We start from the raw sequence: 26,533 nt of genomic DNA, 5'->3' as shown, positions 1-26,533 counted from the left end.
CGTAAATGAGACTTTTCTCCCCACGACAGACAGTGCCCACGACACGAAGAGTGACTCACTGGGAGCCCGGCGTGAGGAGCTGCCTCAGCTTGCGCCTCTGCGGTACTGGCAAAAACTATGTGGTTGGGTTTTTTGTTTGTTTTTTTTTAAAACCCTCTGGAAATGGTCCTAGCAGCAAACAGAAAATGAAGAAACACCTTTTCAAGAAAATCTATGGAAATTTGGGAAGACTGGTGAGATGCTGTGGTATTTGAGCTAAGAACACACCTTTAGGCCGGGCGAGGTGGCTCACGCCTGTAACCCTAGCACTCTGGGAGGCTGAGGTGGGAGGATCACCAGAGGTCAGGAGTTCGAGACCAGCCTAAGCAAGAGTGAGACCCCCATCTCTACTAAAAATAGAAAGAAATTAATTGGCCAACTAAAAACATATAGAAAAAATTAGCCAGGCACGATGGCGCATGCCTGTAGTCCCAGCTACTCAGGAGGCTGAGGCAGCAGGATGGCTTGAGCCCAGGAGTTGGAGGTTGCTGTGAGCTAGGCTGATGCCATGGCGCTCACTCTAGCCTGGGCAACAGAGTGAGACTCTGTCTCAAAAAACAAAACAAAACAAAAAACACACCTTTGCCCTTTCCTCCCAGCTCAGCGAGGTGGAGACCCCCAGCCAAAAGGCTCAACCAAGAACACTGCCCCCTCCCCATGGCCCATGCCGAGGGCCTCTTCCCAGGCGGCGCAGGACTGCAGAGCTCTCACCCCACCCCACTGCCTGTGGCTGAGGCCAAGCACCAGGTGAGTACGGCTCCCCTGTGTCCAGGGCACACGCACGGGAGGGGGGCTCTACCTTGGACTCGGTGCACTAGTTCTAGGGCCCAACTGCCCCTCCCCAGCAGCGAGGCAGTCGTTTTGCACCAGGAGAGGCAACCCGAGAGGACCCCAGGCTGCTGCCAGTCTCCCTCCCACACAGGGCTGAGCTCCCAGAGCAAGGGTGTCATTAGCAAGCTTGTCCCCGTCCCGAGCCCAGCCCAAGAGCCCTGGCCCAGAGATGTGGGTGTCATGGGTGGGAGAGAAGCAGGCTGCACAACAGATAGCTCCTATTCCTTCCCAGAGGAACTGCCTTCACCAGCAACACAGCCTGGAGAAGGTTAGACCTGAGGGAGCTCTCGAGAAGTGGAGGCTGTGGAGAAGGCAATCGGGAAGAGCTCTGTGCACCTGGTGGTGAGACGGCATAGGTGGTAGGATGGCTGGCCCACAGCACAGAGCCAGAGGAGACAGCTGTAGGAGCCCTCCTGAGGTCAGAACAGATATCACACAATGACCTCAGAAACCATTCCTTCTAAAGAGCCAGAATTTAATTGGATTACTTTGTAAGGCAATTTGTGCTCCGGGGCTTTGTCGAAAACAATGGAGCAATCAGCCGGCAAGGCAATTAGTGGGGCTGAGCAGGGGCGTGCAGCCAAGGAAAGAGAGGGAGAGAGTCCTACCGGTGCCACTGTCCCCCAGGGTGACTGGCCATACCCAAAGCTGCCCTCCTTGAAGAGCAACACCGGTGGCATAACACCGTGTGTGTGTGCATGTGCACGTGTGTGTGCATGCGTGTGTATGAGTGTGTGTGTGTGAGTGTGTGTGTGAGTGTGTATATATGTGTGAGTGTGTGTGTGTGAGTGTGTGTGTGTGTGTGTGTGTGTGTGTGTGTGTGTGTGTGTGTGTGCTGGGGAATGGGTGTCACTAAGATGACCCAGCCAGTAACCAGCTAAACAAGCAAATATTAATGACAAGCCCTGCAGGGACAGAGGACCAGTAGCCAGAGCTGCTGCCCTATATTACAGCAGTCCTTTCTTATCTGCTGTTTTGCTTTCCACAGTTTCGGTTACCTGTGATCAACAGTGGTCTAAAAATAAACAGAAATAAACAAATCATAAATGTCCAGAAATAAACCATTCATAAGCTTTAAACTGTGCACCATTCTGAATAGTGTGTGATGAAATCTCAAACCATTCCACTCTACCCGAATCATCCTTTGTCCAGCATACCCATGCTGTGTATGCTACCTGCCCATTAGCCACTGATAGCCCTCTCAGGTATCAGACTGGAAAAACATAGTATATGTAGAGTTTGCTACAATCCACAGTTTTAGGCATCCACTAGGGGTCTTGCAATGTATCCTGCAGAAATAACAGGGGAACTACTGTAGCTGAAATGTCCAGTTTCAAACAAAAAAATTATAAGACATGTAAAGAAACAGGAAAATATGGCCCATACACTGAGAATGAACAAACATCAGATTTAACAGGAGGAGATTTCAAACTAACTGTTACAAATATGCTCATAGAACTATAGGAAACCATGATAAAAGAAGTCAAGAAATGTGTCATTACAGTGTCATATTGAGTAGAGAATATCAGTACAGAAAAATTATTTTTAAAAAAGAGCCAGGTGGAAATTATAGAGGTGAAAATACAATAACTGAAATAAAAAGTCCACTAGAAGTTCTCAACAGCAGATATGCCCTGGCAGGAGAAAGAATGTGCTAACTTGATTTATAGAGATTTTGCAAGCTGAAGAAGAGACAGAAAAATACAATACAAAAAAATGAACAGTGTCTCAGAGAAAAGTGGGGTGCCATTAAATACATCTGAACATACATCATGAAAGTACCAAAAAGAGAGAGAGAAAAGAGAAGAAGAAAATATTCAAATAAATAATGGCTGAACCTTCCCAAATTTTTGGAAAAAAAAATAACCATCCAGGAAGGTTAATGAACTCCAGGTGGGATAAACTAACAGAGACCCAGAAAAAGACATGTCATAATAAAAATGCTTAAAGTCAAAGACAGGAAGAAAAATCTTAAAAAGCAGCTGGCGAAAATGATGCATCAAAACAGGGAATCCCAAGAAGTTAATAGCTGACTTCTCGACAGAAACAATGGGGCCCAGAAAGCAGTGGGATAACATATTCAAAGTGCTGAAAGACATAAAGAACTGTAACCAAACAGTCTTATATGTAACTAAGCTGTAATTTAAAATAAAGGCAAAATAAAGATTTTTTTAGATGTACAAAAACTGAAATCATTTGACGCTACCTGACCTGTCTTATGAGAAGTATGAAAGGAAGTTCTTGAGACTGCAAGCAAACCTCAGACTGTCATTTGAGTCCACAAGAACAAACATAGGCTACAACAGGAATGAAAATTAATGAGATTATGCTAAGTGAAATAAGCCAGTTACAAATAGATAAATATTATACCATTTAATTTATATGAGGTTCCTCGAGTAGTCAAACAGAGACAGAAAGTGGAGTGATGTTTTCCAGGGGCTGGGAGGATGGGGTGATGTGAAGTGTTTAACGGGTCCAGAATTTCAGTTTGGGAAAATGAAAAAGTTCTGGAAATTGATACTGGCGATGGTTGCATAAACAAAGTGAATGTTCTTAACACCACAGAACGGCACATTTAAAAATAGGTAAAATGGCAAATTATATGTTATGTATATTTTACCATAATAAATTAATTGCAACTACAGAAGAAAAAATGAAGAGAAAACATCCCAGGCGTACCCATGTGACTCAGTTACCCTTCCTGCCAACAGTAGTGAGTACCGTGTTCTCACAACCCTCAGAATGAGCACCTTGGAGTATTCTTCTATTCCTCAGGCTTTGGTTTTATAAAATCAATACTATGAAGTGAATCCCTCCTTTCTCTTTACCCTCTCATCTTTCTAATGTTAAGACAAACAAACAAACAAACCATGTTTCCTGAATTTTAAATGCTGCAAATACCTCCTCCTAAATGCCAGGGCGATTATTCACTAATGATACTAGTTGCTCATGACAAATTCGATTGAGTCACAGAAAAAGCAAGAATTCCTTGACTCTGGTTAGCAATCCCTCCTGTCTCTACAAAAAAATACTATAATTAAGCCTTAAATTCCAGTCCTTTTCCTAATTTATGAAAAATAAAGACTTCAATAAATAACCTTAATAAGAGCTAATACCTAAGAAGAAGGCAGGCAACCCAGATTGGAGCTGTACAAGCCATACTTGTAAACACAAATGTGAACAGTGCCCTGATATAGTGGCAAGTGCAAGGGGTTTGAAATCATACAGACGAAAAAATAGAGTGAAAAAAAAAATCACTAATGAAATTAAAATGTTGCATTAGGAAATATCCAATCAATTCTAAAGAAAGTAGTAAAGGAGAAATAGAAGGACAAAAGAGACATGAGATATATCAAAAACAAAAAAGTAGAAAAGCAGCTATAAATCCAACTACATTAATAATAACATTAAATGTAAATGGGTTTACAATCCAATCAAAAAGCAGAGATTGGCCGGGCGCGGTGGCTCACGCCTGTAATCCTAGCTCTTGGGAGGCCGAGGCGGGCGGATTGCTCAAGGTCAGGAGTTCAAAACCAGCCTGAGCAAGAGCGAGACCCCATCTCTACTATAAATAGAAAGAAATTAATTGGCCAACTGATATATATAAAAAATTAGCCGGGCATGGTGGCGCATGCCTGTAGTCTCAGCTACTCGGGAGGCTGAGGCAGAAGGATCGCTCGAGCCCAGGAGTTTGAGGTTGCTGTGAGCTAGGCTGACGCCACGGCACTCACTCTAGCCTGGACAACAAAGTGAGACTCTGTCTCAAAAAAAAAAAAAAAAAAGCAGAGATTGTCACATTAGATATAAAAGGTGATCTAACTATGTGATGCGCCCTAGATTTAAAGATACAAATAGACTTAAAAGGATAAAAAAGATATATCATAATAAATATCAACCACAGGAGAGCTGGAGTGACTAGAGTAATATCAGACAAAAAAAAACTTTAATACAAAACATGCTACTAGAACAAAAGAAGGGCATTTTATAATGATAAAGGGGCCAATCCATCAGGTAGATATAACAATTATAAAGATAAGAATCTAACAACAGAGCACCAAAATACATGAGGCAAACCTAATGGTCATGAAAGGAGAAATAGACAATTCAACAATGATAATTGGAGACTTCAATGCCCCAATTTTAATAATGGATACAAAAACCAGACAGAAGAACAGGCCAACAAGGAAAAAAAAAAAACCTGAATAACACTACAAACCAACTAGTTTATAACAGACGTCTATAGAACATTCCGCCTAATAACAGGATATACATTCTTCTCAAGAGCACATGGAACATTCTCCAGGATAGATTATATTCTAGGCCACAAAACAAATCTCAATAAATTTAAAAGAATAACAATAGTACAAAGTATTTTCTCCAGCCACTATGAAACAAAATTAGAAATCATTAATGGAGAAATTTGAGAAACCCACAAATATATGGCAATTAAATAACATAAACAACCAATGAGTCAAAAACCAAAAGGACAATCAGAAAATACTTTTAGATAGATAAAAATGAATATACTACATATTAAAATTTACGAGATCTAGCTAAAGCAGTGCTTAGAGGGATAGTCATAGCTGTAAATAACCTACATGAATAAAGAAGAAAATCTCATGTCAATAAGCTAAACGTCTACTTTAAGACACTGGAAAAAGAAGAACAAACTAGACCTAAATAAGCAAAAAGAAAGAAATTACAGATTAGAGTAGAAATTAATAAAACAGATTAAAAATAGAGAGAAATCAATGAAACAAAAAACTGGTACACAGGTGTTTACGGCAACATTATTCATAAGAGCCAAAAGGTAGAAATAACCCCAGTGTTCCTCAATGGGCGAAGGGGTACACAAAATGTGGCATATCCAGACAACGAAAGACTATTTGGCCATGAAAAGGAATGAAATACTGATATTGGCTACCACGCAGATACCCCTTGAAAACCTAACGCTAAGTGAAAGAAGCCAGTCTCAAAAGACCAGATGCCGCACGACTCCATTCACGCGGAAGTCCAGAACGATAGGAGGTCCCAGCAAGACAGAAGGTGATTCTCAGAGGTGAGGGGAGGGCCCGGGGCAGGGACCCTGGGGGTGAGAACCAAAGGGCATGGGGTTTCTTTCCGAAATAATGAAAAAGTTCTAAGCTGAATATGGTGATGGTTGCACGTATCTGTGAATATGCCAAAAACTACCAGATTGCACGTTTTCACAAGGGCGAATTGTATGGTATGTGAGCGATATGCCAATAGATCTGTTTTTTATAAAAGATGATGCCACTTAGAGCCTCCTGGCACAGGCACCTATACAGCTGTCCCTTTGTTTCACCCTTTTGCAGGTAACATTACATAGAACATCAGGGAAGAATTCTGAAATGCCACTTATCGCCCAATGCATTATATAGTTTGGGGATTGGAGTTAGTTAGATAGTCACAGTTTAATTTAAATCAGGTTTTGCTGCAGAAGTGTTGTCCTACTAGCTTATCTCCAATTTCTGAATAACATTTAAACTATGCAATTCACTAGGCTCCTGTAAGCCTAGGATGATCTCCTGAGGAAGAAGTCGATGCTTAACATTTACGTGACTTTTGTCTTGGGTGGAGGATGAAGTTGCCATGCTGTGATGACTTTGTAGGTACCAAGAGCAGAAAGGAAGACGTCTGGGGAGTTCGGCCATGCAGGCTGGCCGGCAGCTGGGGCTGGGGAGTTGTTGGAGATTCAGCTCCGTGTGGAACCTGCATCCACTCAGTGCTGCAAACAGCAGGACCGAGACAGAGATGCTGGTGATAGCACTGGATTTCCTCGTGCCTAGTGGGTCACAGTGACTCAGATGCCCTGCACGTGTCCAGCAAATACATGAGCGATCCACTGTCCCGCAGACTATTTCACAGACAGAGGAAAGTTACTTTGTTAAAACAAGTGGCTCTGACTTCACAGGCTGGGCACAAATTCCTGGGAAAGTAGGAAAGCTTGCCAAAGAGCCGCCCGTCCAGGCGCCCACTGATGGAAAGCGCCCCGGGGCCTTGCACGGCCATGTGCATTACACACGCGCGTTTCCTTTGCCCTCCAATTATATGCAGAGCTGCAAAACCAGGGACAAAGTCTGTCACTGTCAATGTTCCCTATATTTTTTCAAGGGAACGCTGCACATGCTAGCCACTCCGCGGCACACACGTGGGTTAGGCCACCTCTTTTGATTTGACGGGAACTGCTGTCATTGAATCTCTGACATGTCCCGACACCGTGCTGGGTTCTGGGGATACAGACGTGAATAAGAAGGTTCCTGCCACCACGAAAGCCGCAGTCTGGACGGGGAGGGAGACGTAAACAATCGCAGAGCAGTAAGAGATGTAAGAACAAGATACCTTGTTGCCGCAAAGTGGTGGATGGTCTAGTCTTCGTATGCACGTGTGTGTGTTCATGTGTGCACACGCGCGTGCATGTGTTTGGAGTGGGGCGTAACCAAGGCGGCGTAGACTTGCGAGGAGGCTGGAAGAGCAACTGATGCAGAAGCGAAGGCAGGGAGGGTGCGGGGGAGCCGGGCCCTCCCGAGTCCTGGAGAAGACAAGGTTTTGGGGGGCAGCTGGAAGGGAAGCTCCGGCTGCAAAGAACTGCAGCAGAGAGCAGCTACATTTTTAAAAAGGATTTTCTATAAACACCCTGTCTTTTCTCCATCTCCTTCTGGAAGTGACCCTTTATCTCCCAGTGAAGCCAGACCCTGTTCCCCAGTCCCTGACGCTGGGGGCTTCTCGCCCGAGAGAGGACCTCCCGGCCGACACTCGGGGCTCGATCCCCATCTCTGATGTGTGGCCCGGGCGGCGTCACGCGCCTAGACGTGACAGTGCTGCTCTTTGGGGGATGCACGCACAGGCAGCCCAGCAAGGAACAGGGGACTTTGCAATGGCATTTCAGAAGTCCGAGTGGCAAAGAGCGGACAGTTAAGATCAAGTAGCTCACCGCGGGAGAGTGGCCGTGGGCGGCTCACGTGCGGATGTGCTGAACTGAGGGGCGTCAGGAGAGTCAGAGCAGCCAGGAGCAGGAAAGGACAGAGGCCCCCTGTGCCCTTGGCTGTCCCAGGCAGCCTGCCTGTCGCCGCCACACAGCTGCGTGGCCACCTCGTCTGCAGCTCCGTGTGCCCTGCGTGATGCTCTCTCTGTCTGCACTGGAACTGCGTGGACCCGAAGCTCTGCGGTTCTTAACACACGGACTGCGACCTCGGAACAGAAACTTGCTGCGGGAAAAGGTCAAATGCTGACCCTAAGCAGATGGGTGGGGACCCGCGGTGGCGAGGCCTGCTGGCCCCGATGTCTTGGGGCCCCACTGTTCTTACACGTGCCTGTGGATTTTGAGATGCATTTTCGTAAATCTTATTCTGCTTCTCTTAGAGGTCACGTACACGCATCTCACTCGAGGAACAACTCACTTCGGAGAAGTGAAGACCGTGTCGTGTCACAAGGGCCGGGTTCTTGGGTCTGTTTGCAACCTTGCAAGCAGTTATTTCTAATGAGACAAAACAGCAACAACTTAGTCTGATAGCGTAATCACACTTCGCAGTCACCTCGTGCTACGCCCGGCGTGGGTTCCAGGACAGCAAGGTCCCGTTCCTCTCTCAGGAAGGTCCGTCCATCTCAGGGGTTCTGAACTTGGAACGCTGGGCCCACGCAACTGTGGCTTTAGCCTTTGCCTGTCCCTTCAGCATAGGGCGTGGGACAAGAACATGCTCATCATTTCACCAGGTTTCAGAGACATAAAAGGGCTTTGTGAGTAAAGCCATAAAAAGAACACAGAGATGAGACACGCCGGTTCCTTTTGTCACTCACGCTTGCTGTTAATGCACTTTCCTCCTTCACACGTTCCGAAGAAAGTCAACGCACAGTGGAGACGGCAGATCAGCTCAAAGCTTCGACACCGAGTTCAAACAGTCCTTTTAGACATGAAGCTAAAGGAGCATGGAGATCCATCTGATTCTCTCTAGAATTGGATAAGAAACTACACATCTGAATGCTCAGAAACTGTCCAGCTTGCTGACTTACTCCAAAGATCACCCTGTACCTTGCTCTGTGCTTTAGACCAAGGGCAGTGAGCGTGACCTGACCTTCCCTGAGTGCTCCCATCTCCCTGTCCTCACCCTGGCCGGTCCCTCCCTCCCAGCAGCCCCCCAGCTCGCTGACCCAGGCTCCCCTCCTCCCTCCCTGCCAAGAACCAGCTGTGGCTGCAGCCGCCCCTCCTCGTTTCCAAATCCCTGGAGATTCTACAGGAGGAAGCACTGGGGTTGGTATCACAGCGGTAAGGAGGCGACGTCTCAAGTCTCAGAAGCAGATCCCAAAGATGAATGGACGAGGCAATTAGTTGCATGCGCGGTAATCAGGTCACGGAAAATGCAGCTTCTAGCACTTTCTTTTCCCACATGCTTCTCAAGGCTGCCATACACACACACCCAAACACATTCACACTCGCTCACCCAGGAGGGGGTAAGCCCAGCTGCAGCAGTGCCGCGCACGGCAGCCTGTTGTACCCTAACAGAGAGAGTCTGTATACGTTTGGGAGCTGGCTCCGGTCCTCGGGCTCCGGGCCAGAAAGAGCCGTGGGCGTTGTTGGCTGTGGTCCTCGAACAATCCCCACCGCCAGCTGAACAGACTGGCACCACGGCAGCCGCTCTGGAAGGATCCACATGTGTGCACGCCTTCAGAGACACAGCCGCGTGGTGATCGGGAAGGAGAAGAGGGAGGCGCACACGAGACGCCCCTCTGAGCTGCAGACCGAACCTGCAACCCTCCCGCCCTGTGCAGTAGTGAGGGACACACGCGGCTGGGGTGACGTCCATCAGCGCCCGCGGCAGGAATTATGGGGATGTAAATTTTGCAGCAACCTGGGATCTATTTTTTTGGTATGGAGTCCTTTCCAAGAAGAGTTGACAGAGAGTTCACATATGTCATCCTGTCTGTCACCACTGAAACCCTTACAGGCATGTCGGTTCTTTCCCTCACACCTGCAAATACACCCATATGTTCACGGTTAAGGTGGGGGAAAATCAATGAAATTTCAGCAACACATAGAAAAAAAAATTAATAATCTGTCGATTGGGTTTTGTGAACAGGTTTCACTGGACAGGAGCTATCCCTTTTGGCAGAGCTCTGAGAAGAGCGAGAGAGAAAAATAAACACACAAAGAGATGCAAAAGCAAACAGATAAACAAAAACATCTTCCCTGCGATGCACTTGATCATCTCATGCCTTTTGCTCAAGAAGAAAAATAACACACTGACTCCATCTTCAGTCAATAGAAGCTGTGGTGTCTGCCAGGGTTCGCCCGTGCCCGGCTCTGCCCCACCCTTCGGGTCTCCCTCGGGTTGTCTACACACAGGGCGTCTCTCAGGACACCCTCGGTGACCAACACCGTGTGTGCTCAGAAGGCACCAGGGACCAGGTGTGGCGTGCACAGAGCCAGAGCCCAGGCCAGGAAGAAGAACCTGCCTGCTGGCGTCTCAATCCAGGCAGTCTCCACTCCTGAGACAGGTGAAGTTAAGACCAGGTGGAAATCATTTCAGCTGCCAACAATCGGCCAGAGGGTTTAAATTCCTCAGAAAGGAGGACGGTCTTCTAAGCGTGGTCCTCCTGCCAAGGCAGAGTCCAGAACCCCACCCCACGCTGCGAGACCAGACTCAGGGGATGGGACCCAGGAATTCTTGCAGAGCTTTCTGAGACAAAACCTTTTAAACCAGAGATACTGTTTTAGACTTCCTCAAGCTCCCCACAGTGCCTAGCATGGTGCCAGATGCAGAGCAGGTCTTCGAACAGTGCTCGTTGGAGTGGCAAGGCAAATCCCATGCAGCCAGGGGATGGTTCACATCATTGTAACAGAATCGTGCCATGTCAAACATAAATGGCAGTGAGTAGAACTTCAGCTAGAAAATTATTCATACATATCTCTTGGTTGTAATTCATTATCTCTTTTAATATATAAGATGGCTATTATAATTTAGGGAATAGATTTTTAATAAAAGGCAAGGTATGGCATCTATCATTTTAAAAACGATGCTAAAGCTTTAAAACTATTGCAATTGTGCGCCATTAAGACAGTCAATAAAGCAATCACTGGGAATTTTATTTATTTGCACTCAAAATGAAAATTTCCCTCTTCCTCCAAAAAGAACGGAGATTACTTATAATGACAACAGGGGTACGACAGTGGAGAAGGAAAAATGGATTTACCCAAATCAAACGCTAAGCTGCAATAGCCAGCTCCTGTTGTTAGCAGTCAGTGGGGCAGTGGCATGCTCTTCCAAGGACTCGGAGGAAAAAACATGCTCTGGGAGGACAGCCACACTCTTAGTGCGTAATCCTCTAATAGCACAGGAGACAGTGACACACCCTGGGAGCATGCAGAGGGACTGTGGGCTGGAGGAAGCTGGCATCAGACGTGCACGGGTTAGGCGAACACGGCTCCGCAGGGAGGGGAGGTAAAGTCTGAGAGGCAAAAGCAAGCCTCCAGGAGCATTTTCTCAGCTGGGCAATGAGAACATGTCAGAATTGCCGTGGGGTAGCTGAAACATCCTTCAAGAGAGCTGTCTCCCTGTGCCTCCATCCCATGCTCACTAAGCAACTTCCGATTACTGTTTCTGCTTCCTATAGATCTCGACATCGGGACAGAGGTTTCCATGGATCAAAGACAGGAACACGCTGGCGGCTAGAGAGGGATCATTGCCATTGCGGGTGCCTTGATCCGGTGTTCTGATGAATCCATAAGGTAGCACCAGCCTGATAAGACGGGGGTCAGCTAATAAAGTCCAGCTTCTGTCCCTGCAAAGCAAAGGGTGGGGACTGCACAGCGCTGAGTCTCTGTCCCTCCCCCAGCTGGCCCGTCTACTTATGGACACTCCCTGGCCTCAGTGTTAGCCCCTGGTCCCCATCAAAACCTCGAAGTCTGTGACCAAATCAGTACATTTTCCTAGAGCTTCCAAAGTGGCCCAGACAAGAAGAGAAACCGTGGAGGGAAATGAATCTTCGTTACTGATCAAAGAACGCGTTGCAAAACAGTATTAGGAGACTGTAAATCCTATTTCCGCTTGCCACCCATTTCTCTTAGGGAGAAAAAGACTTACGAATAAGAGATTGACATGGTTTCGTCCAAAGGGAAAGCAGGTTTTTCAAAAGAGTTTTTAAAAGACGAAACATTCTTCTCAGCCTTAACCCCGGGGCCAGCCCCATCAGAATTTCGCTGAACAAAATCAGGCACCTCCCCCTCCCTGCCAGCTATTGTCCCCACTTTGTCTCTACAACAGGCGCAGTGGAAGAGTTATCTGCACTGGCTGCCTCCAGTGGGTCCCCTCCCTTCACCCCTGGAAGCTCTCCTGCCACTTCCCTGCCCGCCCTGCACTGACAGCTCTGGTCAAGGTCACCATGGGCTCCACATCGCCAACTCCTCCTCCTGTCCCTCTGCCTTTGTCTCAGTGGCTCACGTTCTCCTTGAAACGCTTCCTGTGCTTGGTTTGAGGCCACCGCCCAGCCTCCCTCTTTCCTCTCGGCCTTCTGTTGGGGGCTGCTCCCCCCCAGTCTCGCAGGCGGGCGCTCTGGGGCTCACTCTGCAGCTGCTCTGTCTCGGGCAGCTCAGCCAGGAGGACAAGTTCAGAGGCCAACTGTCTTCCTAGGACGCCCACATTCCGGGCGTCATCTCTGCTTCCCTCGTGGGACCTCTACTCCCAGCCAGCCTGGCTCTCCCTCGGCCCATTCCACACGAGACTGAGGGTCCCTCGAAGCCACACGTCACATCTCGCCATTCTTTCGCTTCAGAGCTTCTAAAGTTTCCCCAACACTTGCCGACCAAACCCTGTGGCCTCCAAGGATGGAGACCAAACCCTGTGGCCTCCAAGGCACATCCTCCAAGGATGTGCCTTTTCCCCTGCCTGTGGCCTCCTCTCCACGGCCATCCCCCCGCTCACTGCTCCGTGGCAGCCTCGCCTTCCCGCTCCGCCCGGGACGGGCCAGCCTGGATCCGTGTCAGCCCGTGGCCTCCGCCCAGCGCCCCTTCCCCGGATCTTCACGACGCGGCCTCGAGTCCCTGCGACACGGCCTGCCCTGAGACTCCACGCCCGCTCCGACCTCACGGAGCTCTGGGCACGCTCACACTGTCCCTTCTGGGAGCTGGCCACTCCCCGGAGCTCTAGCACGCGCTGGCTCCTCGCGGCCTCTGCCCCGGCAGACCGCGCGCACGTGTCTCGGTCCTGCCTGCACCGCCAGGCCCAGCGCGCACGGCGCGGCTCGCTCGACGGCGTTGCTAGAACTGCGAGCTGGCGCCTGCACGGGGGTCAAAGGGAGTCTTCCACTGGCCGTGTGCAAAGTCCTTGTCATTTTTATCAATATATAAAAATGGACAGTGGAGAAGTTATAGTGTTTTCCTATTACAAACATGCCTAAATATACAAACTGATCACTTTTAAAGATAGCCATCTACCTTGGAAACAGAGAAAAGCATATTTGTTTCGTATTTTAGGAACTTGGCTTCTGAGGTCCCAATCACGCTATTTCACAAACATGTTTAATGAATCGGGAACTTGTTGCGAGTACTTAGTGTAGCAGGGAAAGCCACCAGATAAATAGAATGTAAATTATTTTCACATTGAAAGTGTCCTTGTCCTTGCTCGTTGGTGAGTAAGGATGTTATGTTTCATTGTGATGGTAAGTTACTAATTTGGCAGCTGTATTTATCAAGAAAAGCGCCTGGCCGAACTTCAAAAAATAAAAAGGGGAAAAAAATACAGAGTGCCTAAAAAATTCACAGAAGGTCACGTCTGTATCCCCGGCTCTATCCTGACACGGAGAAGTCCCGGGACTTTCCCAATCACGGGCAGTTTTCCCGGCCGCTTTGCCCGCGAGGCCCCAGCCCAGAACCTCGGGAGAACTCGGGGAAGGGTGGAGCAGTGTGGAGGGGGGTGGAGCGGCGTGGAGGGAGGTGGAGCGGTGTGGAGGGGGGTGGAGCGGCGTGGAGGGGGGTGGGGCAGTGTGGAGGGGGTGGAGCAGTGTGGAGGGGGGTGGAGCAGTGTGGAGGGGGGTGGAGCAGTGTGGAGGGGGGTGGAGCGGTGTGGAGGGGGTGGAGCGGTGTGGAGGGGGGTGGAGCGGTGTGGAGGGGGGTGGAGCGGTGTGGAGGGGGTGGAGCAGTGTGGAGGGGGGTGGAGCAGTGTGGAGGGGGGTGGAGCGGTGTGGAGGGGGTGGAGCGGTGTGGAGGGGGGTGGAGCGGTGTGGAGGGGGGTGGAGCGGTGTGGAGGGGGGTGGAGCGGTGTGGAGGGGGTGGAGCAGTGTGGAGGGGGGTGGAGCGGTGTGGAGGGGGGTGGAGCGGTGTGGAGGGGGTGGAGCAGTGTGGAGGGGGTGGAGCGGTGTGGAGGGGGTGGAGCGGTGTGGAGGGGGGTGGGGCGGTGTGGAGGGGGGTTGAGCGGTGTGGAGGGGGGTGGAGCGGTGTGGAGGGGGTGGAGCGGTGTGGAGGGGGTGGAGCGGTGTGGAGGGGGGTGGAGCGGTGTGGAGGGGGGTGGAGCGGTGTGGAGGGGGGTGGAGCGGTGTGGAGGGGGGTGGAGCGGTGTGGAGGGAGGTGGAGCGGTGTGGAGGGGGGTGGAGCGGTGTGGAGGGGGGTGGAGCGGTGTGGAGGGAGGTGGAGCGGTGTGGAGGGGGTGGAGCGGTGTGGAGGGGGTGGAGCGGTGTGGAGGGGGGTGGAGCGGTGTGGAGGGGGTGGAGCGGTGTGGAGGGGGTGGAGCGGTGTGGAGGGGGGTGGAGCGGTGTGGAGGGGGTGGAGCGGTGTGGAGGGAGGTGGAGCGGTGTGGAGGGGGGTGGAGCGGTGTGGAGGGGGGTGGAGCGGTGTGGAGGGGGGTGGAGCGGTGTGGAGGGGGGCGGAGCGGCGTGGAGGGGGGCGGAGCGGCGTGGAGGGGGGCGGAGCAGCGTGGAAGGGGGCGGAGCAGTGTGGAGGGGGGTGGAGGGGGGTGGAATAGTGTGGAGGGAGGTGGAATAGTGTGGAGGGGGGTGGAACAGTGTGGAGGGGGGTGGAGGGGGGTGGAATAGTGTGGAGGGAGGTGGAATAGTGTGGAGGGGGGTGGAATAGTGTGGAGGGAGGTGGAATAGTGTGGAGGGGGGTGGAATAGTGTGGAGGGAGGTGGAACGTCACGGCGCCTTTTTACCTGCCGCGTTGCCGCCGTCCGGGGTGCCTTCCGCCGGGTCACCGCTCGTCTGCTCCCGGGGGTCTGTCCTCTGCAGAGCCAGCAGCGCCCGTGCTCTGCCGCCACCTTGCCGTGGGAAGGGGAGGCAGCTGGCTGCAGAGAGCAAGAAGGATCTGGCGTGAGTGTGAGGCTCTGCTGAAGGCGGCCTCATAGTGGGGAGCAGGGCTTGCCCTGGAAGTTTCCGGGCTCACATAGAGTAGAGTGCGACCAGGGCTCCAACGGGCGGCGTGACTCAGGGTAAACAAAGGCAGGCTGACATCAGACCGGGGGCGCACACACACAGGCCCGCAGGTAAGCCCAGCTCTGCCCCACCGAGCCCGAGTCTAAGGGGCGGGAGCGCACTTTAGCCAGGACACCTGCTTCTGGCCTGGGTCTGTCCCATGCGCTCTGAGAGTCGGCCTGCCCTCGCAGGTTTCCCGAGGGGGTTTCGGTCGAGCCTGCACCGTCTAGAGCAGGGGCCTCAAGCATTTTAAACAGGGGGCCAGTTCGCTGTCCCTCAGACCGTCGGAGGGCCGGACTATAGTTTTTAAAAAAAACAAAAAACTATGAACAGATTCCTATGCACACCGCATGTTATCTTATTTTGACATGAAAAAACGAACGGGCAAAAACACCCGCATGCGGCCCGCGGGCGGTAGTTTGAGGACGCCTGCTCTAGAGCCTCCGACCAGACCCAAAGCGCAAGGAATGTGAGCGTGAGCATCTCCGCGAAGGGGCTTGCGGAGATGGGGAAGAGGAGACGCGGAGGGGAGGAGCTAGACTCAGCCCGACGCCCGGGCTGCTGGTCCCAGCCCTCTGCTGCCCGCCGGCGACACAGAGAGGTGAAGGGCCCACAGTGGCCACCCGTGGAGTATACAGGATGTCAATGTTTCTTGCAAATATTAAACACCTGTGACAGGTGTCATCGAGCAGGTGCCTCCGATGCTACCTGACCGCCCCTGGGATGGAGACTAAAGCTCACCCACACACCCTGCGGCCCGCCGTTGGTGCTGAAGCATTTTGCAGCAAGCTACGGAAAATACAGTCCCAGGCACGACTGTGTCTCCCAGATGGGTCTGGGAGCCGGGGTCTGACGGGTGGACCGGCACAGCCCCCGGGCTGCTCGCGGGGGGCGGGACCTGCGCTGCACGGGGGGCGAAGGGCCTGGGCTGGACCCGGATTCCCCCCATGTCCCCCCTCCGCTGTGGAATCTCGGGTGTGGCTACCACGGGTCGCCAGGTTCTCCCCGGGCGTATCCGCCCCACCTGAACAGCGGGGGCCGCTCTGCTCTCCACAGCCTGCCCGGGAGTTCAGTGTGACATTAGACACAGGCTCATGGACCCCAGAAGGCCCCCCTTGCCTTCCGCACTGCGGTGCCACCTGTGCTCTGAGGCTGAACAAGGACAACGGCCGGCCGAGCTCTAGCAGGAAGGCCTGTGGATGTCGCTGCGCCCGGCATGGGTTCTCTCGCAGATTGCACGGAGCCCCGGTGCCTGGGGTTCGAGCCTCGCATCCCAGGCTGCGGCCTGCAGACACCGGACCCAGGAGATGGCCCGGGAGTCCTCCGGACCATTTAGGAAGAGTGAGGGTCCCTCTCACCCTGGGGCACAGAGCCTCCACGACTGCTGCAAACTATTTATAACTGATTTGGTTTATGCAACTCGCAATATGATCGCTTTATAGCATTTCCTTCTCTTCCTCTTTTTTCTCTGAATCCACTCCTGCTCACGGCTGCTCCAGGATTGAAGCGAGGCCCCTTGGACCTCCGGGGAAGCGGGTCCAGCTGAAACGGAGTGTCCTCCTTGTCCTTCAGTAGGGAGGGGGCAGCCACTGCACCGGGGGTCGCAAGCAGGTTCCAAAGGGCTGGGCTTGAGGGAAAGACGCTGGGCTGCAGGGCGCACCCCCGAGGCTCCGGGAGCGGTTTCGCGGCAGGCGGGGACCGCGCCGCTAGCAGAGGGGGCCGGCGCCCTGGGTTTGGGCGCGGAGCGGAAGCGGTGAACCCTGCGGAGGGAGCACACGGCCACCCCTGCCCACGGCGTCCGGGCAAAGAGGGGACCGGTGCAGGCAAGAATCCCGCCGCCCGGAAAAGTAAGGGGGAGGAGACGCGCACGTGGTGGTTTTGAGCATCTGAGTGAAATGAAATATCTGGGAACCAAAGTCTTTTCTTTTTAATGACTCTTCTTGATTTTATTTTTTTAAAAAAGAATTACTTGTTAAAATCGTGGTAGGATATGCGTAACCTAAAACGTATCATTTTGGCCACTTTGAAGCGTCGGGTTCTGCGGCGTTAAGCATGCTCAGGTCTCTCAGCCACCACCGCCGTCCACCCCGGAGCCTCCGTGTTGCAAAACTGGACCGCTGGCCCCGTTCCCCGCCAACTGACCTCCCCACCTCAGTCCCTGAAAACCGCTGTTTCCCTTCCCGTTTCCATGAATCGGACTCCTCTAGGTACCTCCTATCGGCGGAACCACGCCGTGTGCGTTCGTCTTTTCGTGACTGCCTTATTTTACTTAACATCACGTCCTCACGATTCATGCATGTGGCAGCGTGTGGCAGAATTCCCTTCCTTCTAAAGGCTGAATAATGCTCCCTGTGTGCACATGCCACAGGTTCCGCATTCACTCTCCCTCGGGGGGACAGGTGGGTTGCTCCTACCCTGTCGCTATGGCGAACAAAGCTGCCATGGACTTGCTGTGAGACATCTCCCCGGTCCCTGCCTTCGTGCATGCAAGTGGAACCGCCGGACCATGTAGCAATTCCGCGTTTAATCTTCTGAGAAATCACCACACTCTTTGCCGCAGCGGCTGCACCTTCTCACACTCCCGCCTGCGGTGCACGAGGGCTCCGGGGTCCCACATCCTCGCCCACTCTTGCTGGTTTCTGTTGTTTGTTTGTTTGTTCTGATGATAGCCACCCTGACGGGCGTGGAGCACTACCCCACTGTGGTTCTGGCACTTCCCTAACGATGACTGGAGTCAAACATCTTTCCACGTGCTTCTTGGCCATTCCTATGTCTTCTTTGGAGAAATGTCCATTCAAGTCCTCTGCCCATCATAAATCGGGATGTTTGGGTCTTTTCTGTTGTTAAGTCATAAGAATTCTTTATATTATATAATCTAAATAGCAGCCCCTTATCAGGTATATAATTCATGAATATGTTCTTCCATTTCATGGGTTTCCTTCTTGCTTTGTTGGTGGTGCCCTATGACACACAAAGGCTTTATGTCGAAATTCACCTCATTCTTTTGTTGCTTGGGCCTTGGTGTCATATCCAAGAAATCATTGCCAAGTTCAATGTCAGAATGCTTTCCCTCATGTTTTCTTCTAAGAGTTTTATGGTTTGCATGCTTACTTTTAGGTCTTGGGTCTATTTTGAGCATTTTTGAAAATGTGGAGCACTCCATAAATTTGTGTGTCATCCTCCTGCAGGAGCCAGGCTAATCTTCTCTGTGCAGTTCCAATTTTAGTAAGTGTGCTGCCAAAGCGAGCACTAAAGAAAACTCTTGGGGAAAAAATGCATTATTATAAATATACGACAATAAATTTTGTGTATGACACACTCTCCCCACCCCCAGGAGAAACGAAGGGTTTATGCCTCAGGGAAACAAAGGCAGAGAGACTCAGACCCACTGTGCACAGGGAGGGGGAGCAGAGCTGGGGCTCAGCGAGCGGCAACACACCCTGCGGCCGGCTGTGGGCTCCCCCCAACCCATCACCCAAGCTGCCCTGCAGTCCTGCTCCTGGGACGTGTGCACCACCCAGGCACACCCTCCCGCCCTCCCTCACCCTCCCTGGAGGTAGGAGAGGTTTGCCTGCAGGACCTGAACTGGGCCAAAGAGAAGACGCACGGTTCCTGAACGTTGGGGGGCCGTCTCCCCACACAGTCACCCCACAGCAAGCTCCCCAGGCAGTGCTCCCTGACCGCCCTCCGCCCCAGCAGAGCTCCCGCCTGCCCTGCAGCGCCTCGCTCTTCAATGGGAGAGAGACTTGCAAAGAGGCCACGCAGGGAGGAAAAAGTGTTATTTGCACCACAATATTCTCAGAGGGAAAAGAAAAGATGCTGCATTCATACTGCAAAGAATGCTTTAAAAGGAACAACTGGAGAACAATGAATTTTTTGGAAATTAAAAACGGAACACTAAAACTTTTAAAAGCCAACAAAGAGCTTGAGGGATAGAATGGAAGGAATCCTCCAGAAGATAGAAGAAAAACACGAAGACGGCAAAAGGAGAGGCAACATAAGAAAATGTGAGGATTAATTCAGCACAGGAAAAAGAAGAAGCCACTGGGGAAAATACATCATTAAAGAAGCAGCAGGAAAATCACCCAGAACTGCAGCACACAGCTGTCCATGTCGAAGGCCAGGCCACCTGGGCAGGGCGAGAGATCTGAAGGGGCTGGCGGCACGGCTCGCCGACCCTAAGCCCGGGGAGTCTAGCGGCAGGGATCCGAGAGGGAGCCCAAGAGCCCAAGAGCCCCGGCGGAGCAGAGGCACGAGGACTCAGACGAAAACCGAGCTTCACCTGGAATTCCGCACTCGCTGAAAATATGATGGAGGGAAGACTTTTCAGACATCTCGTCTCCAAGTACTCACTCCCAGGTACCCTTTGCCGGGGAGCCACCAGACGACATGCGCTGCCCGAATGCGGGCGCGGACCAAGGACGAGGAGAGCCGTGAAGGCAGAGACTTCCCGGAAGAGAATTTGGTGTGGCTAAAAAACGGAGCACACGAGAAAACAAGGCTAACGAATGGCAGAGAAAATAAAAATTGCACGAGGAAAAAAAGTGGAATTCCAGCACCCTCTGTGGCTCAGGCGTGAGGGATATTTGCACGGGCCAAATAGCGCAGGTGCCGCACCTTCAACCAGCAGCCGGGAACACGACACGCTCAGCTCAGCGCTCGGGGCAGTGGGAAGTCCGTGTGTGGGGAGGGGGTGCCTGTCCTGTAACAGGAACTCAACAGATAACGCCTAAAAAGTCACCAACAAACGGTGATGTGATACATTACCTAGAAAAAGTACAATAAGACGTGAAACAATAGAAATAAGAGGCTCGGGAGTGGCTGCTTCTTGGGGCAAGACAGAAGGATGGGGAGGGGGGAGGGGATGCTTCTGTATTTTGTTCTAAGAATTTTCACTACTGTTTAATTTTTTTAAAAACATGGTCATATCTTACTTTGGGGTTATTTTTGGACGTACGTATACTTTTCTGAATTTCAGCGTGCCCTCCTGTCGGGGCCACCTGTGGTTCGTGAAAGCCCCGAGTGCAAATCAGGAAAAGGCGCCCGTCCCCCGGGCGGAAGCGGCCCAGGCGTGTGTGATGTTTGGGAGCGGCGGGCTGGGGCTCGGTCCGCTTCCTCCCTAACCGGGCGATCTCACGCCCGGCACGGCCGGAGACCATGCACAGCGGCCCTGCTCTGCAATGTAGGCGCTGCTATTAACACAGTGTGAATTAGGAAGAAAAAAAAGGAATAAAAAAACGAGGCCAAGAAAATCCTATCTGCAATTCTCCTAAGATCAAGTCTCACATCATGCAATGTCCTGTGAGGCAGGTACATTTTTTAAACTTCTGATTTGAATGTGAGCACTTGCAATGCCACATAATGGCTGGAATTAACGCCAATCAGTCTACCGCCCTGCGAAACGCCCTTGAGTAGCACAGGGCTTGGCTGACCTGGTTAAACACTTATCCTTACAAAAGAAGGCGCAGCCGGCATGTCTTTAGTTTACTGTCAACCCATGATGTGATGTGACTGCGAAGAGGCAGGGAGCTCTAGAGGGATTTTAGGGTGAGTGAACGCGAGTCCAGCCTCCAGAAATAGAAGACGGGCCCGGCCGAGCCGTGCCCCGGCAGGCACACTCGGAGCAACGCTGTCCGTTCCGGGCTCTCGGGGTCCGAGCAGGCCATCGACCGTGCGCAAAGAGGAGGTCCGCACCGCCCGCAAACGTGGACGGCCTCTCACAAGGAGGAGTCTTTAAGCAGCAGAGAGAAATCACACCGCGAGCATGTGCGGACAGTTAGCCGTAAGTTGTGTTAGAAATGAAGAACGCCACGCAGAAGAGGAGCGTCTGAGACCTTCAATGGAGCGGGTTAAAGAATTAAGTGGAGAGAGAGAGAGGATCAACACGAGAAAGGATTTACTAATCCAAATGGAGCCATTCGGAAATAAAACGTGCTGTCTCGCGGTGCTGGCATCAAAACCAGGCCTCGGCGGCGGCGGCGCGGGAAGGCCGAGTCCACGGGGCTTTCTCGGCCTGGCCCAGACCAGCTTCCGGCGTGAAGCGGTGACAGTTTGTTTCACGCCCTCATCACGTCCCCTGAACCTTGAGCTGTGAAATTACACTGCAAAGAATATTTGATCTGGGTGTTTGGTAAGCAATGATTTCATCTCCAATCCCATTCCTTATTTCCTCACTTGAAAACGCTCTATTGCTTCTTATGTGCTTCAAGGAAAATGATATTTTGGGAAATGAATCAAGATCCAGGACAATTTCTTGAGAACCGCACAGGAGAGACCCTTTGTCATTCTTACTTCCTGTCCATACTTCAAGTGCCGCTTCCAGACTGTGACATCGTAAGTGCTTCCAGATTCCAGCAGTGTCCACGATGAATGAAAATGCAATCCGCAATCGCATCCAGATGCCTCTCCTGCCGCCCGGCTCCCTGGCCGGGAGGGTAAACAGAACACGCGGGACATCCACCAATTTCCCCGAAGACACTCGTTCACGTCTGGGAGAGGCCGCTGCGCCTCGCACTCACCAACGCCCAATTCCCGCTTGTAGATTCTCTGTCTGTGCAGCTGTCACCAGTCTCATATATTTTTGTTTTCCTTCTTTTGGTTGATTGCCCCATATTGTAAATGACATAAAGGGAATATGGTCTAATAAAAAAAAAAGATGCTGATGTATATAAATCAAGAGACGCTAAGACTCTAATACAATTCCTAAAGCTGCTAAAGATTCCCTCTGAGCACTAGTTATTTATAATCTTGCCACACCTAGCTATGAACTGTTGGTTCTGAAATCATGCATTTCATGGCACGGCACTGTTTCCTGAATTCTAAAGTTATTTCTTAAATCGGTACTTAGCCACAGAGTTGTATATTTAATCAAAAATATAGTTTTCCCAAATTTTTCAGGCAATGCAGAATTATTTGCATCATTGTGTCGGGTTATTCTACCTGGTTAGTCTCATCTTCATATTAGATCAACTTTAATGGCAATCGATTTCCAAAGCGTGTCTGGTGCTGTGAGATAAAACAAACCTGACGGGCTCCCCTTGCTGTAGTTACCACTGTCCGTGGAACAGGTAACCCGGTCCTGCTCCACGTGCTCAGAATGAGGACACGAGTTTTAGAAGGTTAATTCTAACTCATATCCACGCTCGAGCAATACCAGGTAAAATAAAACACAATAGTACCCCTTTATCCACCAGGACCCAGTGGATGGGTCTTGGACCCCCTTATCCAAGATCCCCAGTGGATGCCTGAAACCATGGCTAGGACTGACCCTACGTATACTATGCACTTACAATAAAGTCTAATTTAGAAATCAGGCACCTTAAGAGATTAACAATAATAACTAATAATAAAATACAATAATTATAACAATATACCATAATAAAAATTATGTGAATACATGCACATGCTTGCTAGTGCTCTCTCTCTCTCTCTCTCTCTCTCTCTCTCTCAAAATACTGGAGTATTTTCAGGCCACAGCTGACCAGGCGTCACCGAAACCACAGAAGGCAAAACCTTGGATGGGGGTGGGGGGCGGCTACCGTACTCGTGAGGTCTGGTGAAGACGTGTCTATGTGTGTGCAAAGTCCAGAGTCTTCACTTCTACTGAGCGTGCCAAAATATCAGCGCTCACATCATGTCACACCTTACAGAAGAAATAACATGAGCGTCTATTGATCTTACACATCCTTAAATAAAATTTGTTCCAAATATTTATCTACACACATACACACAGAGACTCACATAGATAGCATCCAGAATATTAATGTGAACTGTTTTTGTTTGAACTCAATATAACAAAATTCAGTACAGTACAAATCCACTGGACATAACCAGAATTTGAACACAGTGTCCCTGAGCACCTGAGCTTTGGAGAACAAAGGCTGGGACCAGGCCGCATGGTCTCCACTGACCTACAGTCTACGCGAGACAAACACTCCACCGATTACCTCCGAGGGCCATGGCGACAGCCACGCAGCAGCATGCTGTGGGAGGCCCAGGAGGTGAGTCTCCCAGAGAGAGGAGCGCCAAGGCCCTGGGACCCTAGCCTGCATGCCCACGACCTCAGAATGCGGAGACTTGTCTCCACCACGCCTGTGCTTTGCTGTTGCCCTGGGCCGGCTCTCTGCGTGCTTTCTCAGTCCTTTGTTTTCCCAGCGTGCTGGGGAGAGTGCTTGCCATACGCACATAGAGACCTCCAAGTTCTTTATTTATAACATGACACGTGCTGCAAAACAGTAAGGTTTCCTTGTCCTACTTCCCACGAAATGCCATGTGCCCATGCCCGGGAGAGGATTTGCTCCCGACACGCGGGCAGGAGTTAGTGAAGCGGGAATTCCGGCTCAGTCTGTGCTGCCCGGGCCGGGCCGGGCCGCGCGCATTCTGGGTCCCGCGGCGCTCAGAATAGAACACGTCCTGCTGTAGCGGTAACGATTCTCTACTTACATTCTATGCGTTAGAAACAGCAGGGAAATGAATAACCAGCCCTAGCCTCTTCCAGAGAGGTAAGATCGGACCTGCATTTTAACGATCTCATTTTGAGCTCTGTCTACAACACCAAACTCTCTTTCTGTTTGGTTGCCTCCAGTTGCTGACGCCAACGCTTTTAAGCCAATTTCGAAGGTGTGGAAATAAATAAGAAATAAGATAAAGGTTTGATTATTTCTTTATTTTCCCTTGGAAGTCAGTCTAACGGAAATTTACTCAAATAATAAATCCCTCTGAGAGATACTGATTTAAAAAAAAAAAAAAAAGCCGGTTTCGCCGGAAAGTGCACGCCGTGAGTCACGTGAGCGGTTCCCGAGTCAGGCCGGTCAGGGCTCTCGCCGTGTGCGATGCGAGGGGCTTGAAGTCCGTAGCCCGCAATCCACCGAAACTGAGGAAAGACGAGTGAATATTAGCCGGGAAACTACTGCGCATAAATTACCCTTATTTGCGCGCGGAGACAGGGCTGGCAATGCGCAGGTTTTATTGCGGGAGTCTTTGCCATACACTTGCTGTGCACTATTGGAGATTTTATTTAAACCAATAGGATCACAGATGTTAGCATTGGAAAAGGCAGCAGAAGTCACCCAGTCTAATCTAGGGGCTCAGATTTTTCATCTATGAAACGAGGTCATAAAATCCCTCTCCTTGGTGCTGTTTTGAGCCTAAGAAGCGTGCCACAGATGTGAAGGTGTATTGAGAGCATTAGAAGAGCTATACAAATGCGGCATTCAATCATTGCCCCTATTATCATCGTTACGATAGAGCCGCAGGTGGACAGCCAGAACCTTCAGGAAAATCAGGCTTGCAACCTCGTCCTTACTATCCTCACACTATTAGTGTTCCTTTTTGATATCCTTCTGGGCTTCACGTAGTCATTTAGCTTTTCAATATGCCAAGTGTCATTTTAAACTTCCTAAAATCGTGCCTACCAGTTGCTTATAATTCTTCTAAGATACGCTTCGCAAGAGTAGTTAATGGGAGTTTGCTCACATTCCCTCATTTGCTGGGAACTGGCTGTGATCAGACGAGGTTCACTTATTACTGTTGCTATGTGGCCAGAGATTAGGCAGAAGGAAAGACAGCCTGAGATCGCAGGGTGCCGTCAGGCACGCCTAACGCTCGGGAGGCCGGGGCTGCCACCGTTCACGTACGTAGTGTCGTGTCGTCTTTCTTGCTGCAGCAGAAGGTCCCTGCCGGGGCGGGGAGGGCGCAGGTGCAGTGGGCCATTCACCGGAGCCACGTCCTGGGAGTGAGCAGTTCTCAGGGTCCACGAGCCTGGGGAGGCAGACTGAGGAACGGGATGGGCGACCCTGGCAGCTCCAGGCTGTCTTTCGACTCTCGTTCTTCTTACAGCCGCCTGGCCTTCTTCTGCACGTCCCAGAAAAATCAACCATTTTTGTGCATTCTTCCCTTCCCGTTCTCACCCCTGTCCTGCTGCTGCCTACGGAGACATGTTCTTTCTGCTGCCCTTGTCAGACTGCCAAGGGGACCTGCTCTGTCACCTCCAGCTCCAGGCCACCGATTGCAAACTCCCGGCTGGTGCGGGGTCTGCGTCCATCAGGCAGAGGAGCAGGCTCCGAGCACCCTGCTCCGAAGGGTCCTGCCACCTGGCGGTCTGTCCGCGGATGCCTTCTCCTTCAGAGGCTCACACGCGTCGAGAAGAGAATGTGATCTCAGAGATAAAGGCTCTGTTTCCCGGGGCTCCATGTAGACGAGAGTATGATACGGCATGTCGCTGTGCACACAGGGCAGGCGGAGGAAGAGTCCGGGGACAGAGTTCAAGGGCTTTCCAAGAGCAAAGGCGGCTCCTCCCACCAGAAAGTGCGTTTGCTGCCAGTGCCAGCTTTCCGGAGAACAGAGCGGGGACAGCCCGGCAATCCCCCATTCGCCAAAGCAAGCAAACAAACAAATTGAGAAATCGTGTACAGACATTGAAAAACGATAATGTTGGAAAAAATATATACCCAGGAAACATTTTTTAAAAGGTTCCTCGGGAAAAGAAGCGCCCTCAGGAGGTATGAGGGTATCTTCCAAACTTCACATTAGCAGTAAGCACAGCTGGTTTTACGAGTGAGTGAGGTCAACGGCCACCCGGGCGCTGTAACTCCAGCGACGTCAGCCAAAGCCCAAGGGATGGACGTTGGTGCTGACCACGAGGGGAGGGAGCGGCCCGTGCCCACCCTCTGGGGGGCTCCACGCCCACTGCCAGAGACGGCTTGCGGCCGCCTGGGGCTGTCATCTTTGCTGCTGCCTCTGCAGACGCAGGGAGGGGCGTCCTGTGGTTGGATCCCACCAGCACTGAGAGCCGGCCCTCCCCGGCCATCTGGGGGCACGGGGACATCTGGGGGCACAGGGAAACACAGGGCATCCTGTGCGGTTCCCCCCGGCCACACTGAGCGCCCGTTCAGAGTTGGCAAGAACAGACGCTTACCAAAGGAAAACAAGCAGAGATTTCCCCCTGGGAAAAGTTCTCCACTTCACTCGTGACCGAAGTGGAGATCACAGAGCAGCCCAGACGTGTTGCAAACCGGCGTGACACAAATCAGCCCGGGGCAGGCCTCTCCAGGACACAAGGTAAAGGCGCCGTGGTGTCCGCACCTGTCCCACCTGGAGGGTTCCTCCGTAGGCACAGGAGGGGCTCGCCCACCCTGCCCCCTGCCCGCCAGAGTCTGTCTGTGCCCTTGCTTCTGTCCCCAAAGGGAGCGTCTTCTCAGCTGGGGTGACCACCCAGGAGACACCACCCGGGTCCTGTCCGGGGAGGGCT

General features: G+C 51.4%; 1 protein-coding gene and 1 non-coding gene across 2 annotated transcripts in view; both read right to left on the bottom strand.

Annotated features, from left to right (window-relative positions):
* Positions 1 to 26,533, bottom strand: part of PDE10A (phosphodiesterase 10A) — a 546,467-nt gene that overhangs the window by 302,717 nt on the left and 217,217 nt on the right. The window contains exon 2 of the mRNA XM_012776792.3: positions 15,027 to 15,158. Within this exon, the coding sequence (XP_012632246.1) occupies positions 15,027 to 15,158 (132 nt within the window). The remainder of the gene's footprint in view (positions 1 to 15,026; positions 15,159 to 26,533) is intronic.
* On the bottom strand, positions 18,429 to 18,535 carry LOC142871212 (U6 spliceosomal RNA). Its single transcript, XR_012919475.1, has one exon. It is a non-coding gene; the product is annotated as a U6 spliceosomal RNA (small nuclear RNA).

This window comes from Microcebus murinus, chromosome 5 (genome assembly GCF_040939455.1).
Source record: "Microcebus murinus isolate Inina chromosome 5, M.murinus_Inina_mat1.0, whole genome shotgun sequence".
Classification (NCBI taxonomy): Eukaryota; Metazoa; Chordata; class Mammalia; order Primates; family Cheirogaleidae; genus Microcebus; species Microcebus murinus.
This window is presented reverse-complemented; position numbering and strand designations above follow the sequence as displayed.